Raw genomic sequence first — 6,167 nt, 5'->3', positions numbered from 1 at the left:
GCAACACACAGAGAACTGTGTGTAGTAATCATTGTTTACCTCATGCTTCCCGTTCCCAAGATGCACAGCGATCTCAAAACCTCCACCGGCTGTCTGTCCGTCATGTCACACTTTTCCCCAACTCATATCTCCGCTACCGTTGCCCCAATCCATGCCAAACTTTGCACACACACTCCTTGCCTGCCAATCCACAACCTCCATCCCTCCAGGGACCCCCGGAGCTCCAGGGACCCCCAGGGACCCCCTTCCGCCGCTGCCAAAAAGTGCAAAAATTACCAAATTACCACCCCAACAGCGCTGTTCACGGGGAATTCCCAGGGACCACCGATTCCTGGTGCTCCAGAATGGATGCAAAAGTGGTCGCATCCCCTAGTGGAGGACCCCGCCACTGCAGCGCACATAAAATGCCATAACTCTGGCTAGGAGCGAGCCGGGGCCGGTACCCACGTATCCGCCTCGGCGGTGCCAAGAGAGCCATCTGTGAATCTGTCCCATATAGTGCCACCATCAGGCCCATTTTTTCAAACACATTTTTTGGACACTGCTCCTACAGATTTTGCCGTAAAATCACGCAAATCGGTACACAGTATGTCTACACTCATGTCATCAACATGGATTTGTCCCATATAGCGCCACCATCAGGCCGATTATTTCAAAAACATTTTTGGACACTGCTCCTACACATTTTGCCCTAAAATCACGCTGCAACCTGGCGGTCGCTTATCTCCTGATTAGGGAGTCTTACTGGTAATCTTTTCATGGGCAGATGTGACTTTTAATTCTCACTACATTCTATCTAAAACATGAAAAAAAAAAAACACAGTTGTCCTTTAAAGGAGCATTAAACCCCAGGCTGATTTTTGTCGTTAGTGCTCCAGTTCGGATTAAAAACAACGGCAGATTAAAAACATAGCAGACTGCCTTTTAACACATATGGTGCCAACCCCGAGTTTCCCGAGTTTGTATTGGTACTAGTGCTGTGCCAAGTTTGGGCCGTTTTTGAAAAAGAAAAAAAAAAAAAAAAAATCAACATTTTTTTTTTCAATTTTTTTTTTTGGACCTCCAGAAATGTATTAGGCATGATCGCGATCGCGAAATTGCATGTTTAACCCCCATACCAACCCATTCTTTCAAACATGGCAGCCATGTTTGTTTACATCTGAAGAAAACATAATGGCTGATAAATCATGAATGCCTGAACGGATTTCCAAGCGGATTTTTTTGTTTGAAAGCTGTGAACAGCATCTACACACGTGGTGCATCATCTAGGCATGGGCGTGCACTTTTTACACACTTGCACAATTACATGGAAGTCTATGGTAACCATGGCAACGCGAGACATTGAAGAGAAAAAATCATTGCAACATAAGTGTTAACAGCGGGCGGCCGTCATCCGTATTTTCCAGAAGTGTGTTATTTGTCAGTGGGGCCCGGCAACTACTGGCGATATAGCAGGCGATGAGGCGATAGTGGAAATAGAAAGCCCAAAAAGAAAGTCAACATAATTAAACATGATAGCTGCATTCTAAAAAATGCACACACACACACACACGCACGCAACACACACACACACACACACACACACACACACACACACACACACACACACACACACACACACACACACACACACACACTGTGATTATGGGACCTGTAGGACCTGTGTGACACCGTCGCGCAAAGTATAAATGAGGCATAACCCCATGGAGCATCCTCTAAAGCTACCCTCTAAAAGCCTTATCCTACACTTAACCCCAACCCCAATCTTTTCCTATTTCATGGGTTGCATTTGTAGTCCTACACGGGCCATGTTGAGGGCCAACACAGGTGTTCTGATTGGCGTAGTAGAACATTAGTTCTGGGCCAATCAGACAAATTGAAACACCCGTGTTGGTCCTCAACATGGCCGTTTAGGACTACAAATGCACCTCACGAATTGTAGGCGTAACTGTAAAAATATTGCTTTTAAACGATAAAACAACCATTTCTCCTGTGAGAGCCAGGGAGACGGTCCTCACAGTGTCCACAGTGATTCCCTCACACTTGTGGCCCTCACAAGCTGGTGTAATACAAATGCGGGGCTACTCACGCTGGTTACAGTATTTCCCCTCATAACCCGGGTCACAGCTGCAGGCATAATTCTGGAATTGATCAACACAGGTCCCATGAGCACAGATGTTTGCAATACATTGGTTCCCATCTGAAAACACAACATGATATTTTGAGTCAGTGGTTCTTCTCACCTGTGGGCCGGGTCCAGCTGGTGGACCGTATAAGGGTAGGCTATTGCAAGTGGGCGCCCAAATTGGCAAAACATTATGATTTGAACTACCAGTCCTGTGCCTGGGGGGTGTGCACAGTATCTAAGGGATTGAATGTAGGAGTCTCAGAAGTAATGTTGGAGTGCCTGTTGGGCAGATCTTTATGCCCATATACCGGTATGGTGTTCCATGTTGGAGTGCCCGTTGGGCAAATCTTTATGCCCATACATGGTGTTCTGTGTCCAGGCCAGTCTCGCGATGTCAGTACTATGTCAGAGTAGCATTCAGACAGACGATTACCATAGCGGCGAAACTGTGTAGTATCAGTGATGTCAGCAGTCAGCATGCAGATGGTCAGACGGACGAACAGACATTCGCTAAATTATTAGTTAGATAATAAATAAATAAATACATAAAACATGAATACATACTTTTAAATGTATTTTTTTTAACCTTGAAGAAAAGGTTTTTTGTTATGCCAATAAATAGGAACTATACTATGTATACGTAAGTATGCAATGAACGAAAATGCATGCGGCCCACCCATCCGACCACTGTGTGTGTGTGTGTGTGTGTGTGTGTGTGTGTGTGTGTGTGTGTGTGTGTGTGTGTGTGTGTGTGTGTGTGTGTGTATTTTTTTCCATACATACAACTTTGTCTTACCTATGTAGCGGGTCCAGAACTCCAGCTGTGGATTCAAAATGAACAGTCAATGAATCATTTCCATCCCTTTGTAGCATATGATACCACTACAGTCTTCTTTGCACCTTTTGGTGAATACTAACTTGTTTAACTACTCGCGTATAGGTCCCCAAAAGGACAATGAAACCAGAAAAACTGGTTCCTCATGGGGTACTACTCATTATGTCCCGATGAGGAGGGAGTAAATAAATCAGGTTGGGGTTGTTGGGGTCAAGTTAGTTGCCATATTGGTTTAGTTGTACAATTTTAGTCGTGTCCAGACACTCCCGACAGAAAAAAAAAAAAAAAAAAAAAAAATATATATATATATATATATATATATATATATATATATATATATATATATATATATATATATATTATTTGTTTCCCGAAAAGTAGTCAAAAACATGTTTTATGTGGAATGGTTATTGTGGGAAAAAATATACAGAAGGTCTTAGGGAATATAGCGAAGGTCTTACTGTGGCCTCCCTGGTCTGGAAGATCTCCCTGGCTTCCTCGAAGTCACAGATCTCCTCATTGCACTCCCGCTCCTGGTCCCCTGGTTTGAGCTCCTCCAGGAAGGAGTTGGCCCGTCTCGCCCTCAGCAGCGTGTGGGCCTCCGGTCGACTGGAGAACACTGGACACATGCAGCCAGGAAGAAACTGTTACAAACTGTGCATTTACTCAAGTGTTTGTACCTCAACCTCACTACATTTCAAAGACAAATATTGTACTTTTTTCGCTGCTTGCAGCTGTATAAGTCAGTGACAAATAAAAACAAAAACGTCTTTATTCTTGAAAGAAGTTCATAAAGACCCCCATCCACACACGACAATATAATTACTTAAAATGTCCCCCAAGAGGCAACACAGGACGCCAGGTTGGGTGAGACACATGTCAAGGCATCATTCAACTGGTGGTCCATGGACCACTGGTGGTCCGTGAAGGAATTGCATGTGGTCCCAGATCATGCATTTAGAAACATACCGTAGGAAAGTGAAGAGTGTATTTTTTTAAATTAAATTATGTTGAATATGTTCCACTATATCTCAACCATTTTAATGTCAAGGACACCCAGTTGGACATGCATTAGGCTACGGGCCCCCATTTAATGCCATTGCAATCTCTGGGACCCCAATGTATACTCTAAAATCAATGGTAATTTAACTCTGAGATATATCATATATCAGTATATCAGTTAACATGAGTTTACCACCATGAGTACCAAAAAAAGGACTATAATAATCTTATAGCCCATATCCCCAACCAACACAACAGTGGTCCCCAGGCTGATTCTTAGTCAGGGTGGTGGTCCCTGGTTCACAATCAGTTGAAATCCCCTTTCTTATGAAACCCATGCAACAATGTGTTTCTGGGCTTCCAGTTATGATTATGAACCACTCGTCCATTTACCTCAGTGATTATCAAACTTTTTTAATTCCAAGGACCCCCAGTTTGCTATGCATTAGGTCACCGACCCCTGTTTCATCAAACTGTTAAAATCTCTTGGACCCCAATCTACAATCCTCAGTGTTAGAGAGTGTACAAAATGGAACCAAGTTGCAGGTCCACTTGGAGCATCCTGGTGGTGACTTACCTGACACGCTGCTAACCGACGTCCAGCACAGAAGCAGCACCACTGATGCACAGAGGACGAAGTCAGCCATGACATCAATCAAACCTGCCAGCCAATAGGGGATGTGTCTGAGAAGAAGGCATTAGCCAATCGCTTTTCACTTCTCCATGTTTAGATTTACCATGCAAGTCTACAGATGATTCATGGCTACATCAAGTGAATCTGTTCCCGGAGCATTTCTGACAGCATATAGTTTTACTGAGGTTAGGGTTAGGTTTAGGCATGGTTTTACTGAGGTTAGGATTAGGGTTAGGTTTAGACATTGTGGACCATTGTTTTAGAGGTTAGGGTTAGGTTTAGACATGGACCATCGCTTTACTGAGGTTAGGGTTAGGTTTAGGCAGGTTTAGGGAGAATTCAGCTCAGGGACACTTCGACACATAGCCTGGGCCACGGCACGAGCCGGACCCTTCTGTTTCTGGCCGCTCTACCAAGGCCTTCTTTTTTTAAATGTCACAATTGATTCCATCTAGATTTTGCAACTACATTGTTTGTACATCTGTTCTACCATAAGGCTGTTCCATGAATACTTTAACAGAAAGGTCGTTCCATGCATTTACAGAAGGGCGTATTGCTATAAATCCCACAAATAAATGTAAATACAATCATTTAAATGTAATGCAATGCAATTCAAATGTACAAGCTCACCAGAACAGCGGCACAGAGGAAAATGTTCACGCTTTTCCTCAATCCTCCTTTTGAGATGTCACTTGAGATGAAAACAAAAACTCAGAATCTGTCATGTGGAAAAGGCCTGAATAAACAATACTGATGAAACAGTTCTTGATTGTACCTTGATAACCTCTGGCCAACACAGTCCAAATCACAGACAGACTCGCAAACACAACCAAACACACACACACACACACACACACACACACACACACACACACACACACACACGCACACACACACACACACACACACACACACACACACACACACACACACACACACACGTACCGGTACACACACACACACACGCACACACGCGCGCACACACACACACACACACACACACACACACACACACACACACACACACACATACACTCCCCGATTATCATCATTCATTTGAAATCGTGTAACCTTTTGACACAAGATAATATGAATCAGGGTGCCATCTTAATGGAATTGGAACAGGACAAAAAATAAACATTTACATTTAATACATCAGAACAACTAAGCATAATGTGATTTATTTAGCTGCTGGGTACTTACATGTGGAGAGTTGCGGCAGGGACTCGATCTGTTGCATGGGCTGTTTAATCTGAGTTAATGACTGACTACAGATGTTTACTGACAGTCCAACAATCTGAACCCCAGCACTGGCTTCCTCCACACACGCCTCCCCTTTAAACTGTCCTAATTTAACACAGCGGTACATCCGGGAACTTATCGCATACACATTATGTGTCAACCACTTTACTATAACTTACCTGATCTCAATACAGTGAGTCAATAAAGGAGCTATAGTCAACTTTTTCTTGAAAAACGGATGCTAAAATAAAAATAATGTTTTGAAAATATTTTAGAAAAAAATAAGCTTCATAATGTGTTTCAATTCAAAAATGACCACAAAAAGC

General features: G+C 43.1%; 1 protein-coding gene across 3 annotated transcripts in view; it reads right to left on the bottom strand.

The window, feature by feature from the left end:
- The window catches only part of LOC308285916 (vitamin K-dependent protein C-like), an 11,824-nt gene extending 5,950 nt beyond the window's left edge, over nucleotides 1–5,874 (bottom strand). Inside the window, exons 1-6 of one of the 3 annotated variants that reach the window (XM_080726829.1) lie at nucleotides 5,803–5,874; nucleotides 5,230–5,290; nucleotides 4,543–4,649; nucleotides 3,425–3,582; nucleotides 2,925–2,949; nucleotides 2,090–2,200 (exon numbers count right to left, since the gene is read on the bottom strand). In XM_080726829.1, the coding sequence (XP_080582955.1) occupies nucleotides 2,090–2,200; nucleotides 2,925–2,949; nucleotides 3,425–3,582; nucleotides 4,543–4,612 (364 nt within the window). In that variant the 5' untranslated portion in view covers nucleotides 4,613–4,649; nucleotides 5,230–5,290; nucleotides 5,803–5,874. The remainder of the gene's footprint in view (nucleotides 1–2,089; nucleotides 2,201–2,924; nucleotides 2,950–3,424; nucleotides 3,583–4,542; nucleotides 4,650–5,229; nucleotides 5,291–5,802) is intronic. The other 2 variants (XM_080726830.1, XM_080726831.1) reach the window with 2 other exon arrangements.
- Nucleotides 5,875–6,167: the final 293 nt, after the last annotated feature.

This window comes from Nannobrachium achirus, assembly GCF_963921795.1.
Source record: "Nannobrachium achirus genome assembly, chromosome: 5".
In the NCBI taxonomy this organism is placed as follows: Eukaryota; Metazoa; Chordata; class Actinopteri; order Myctophiformes; family Myctophidae; genus Nannobrachium; species Nannobrachium achirus.
Note: the sequence above shows the minus strand (reverse complement) of the source record. Positions and strands in the feature narration are given on the sequence as shown.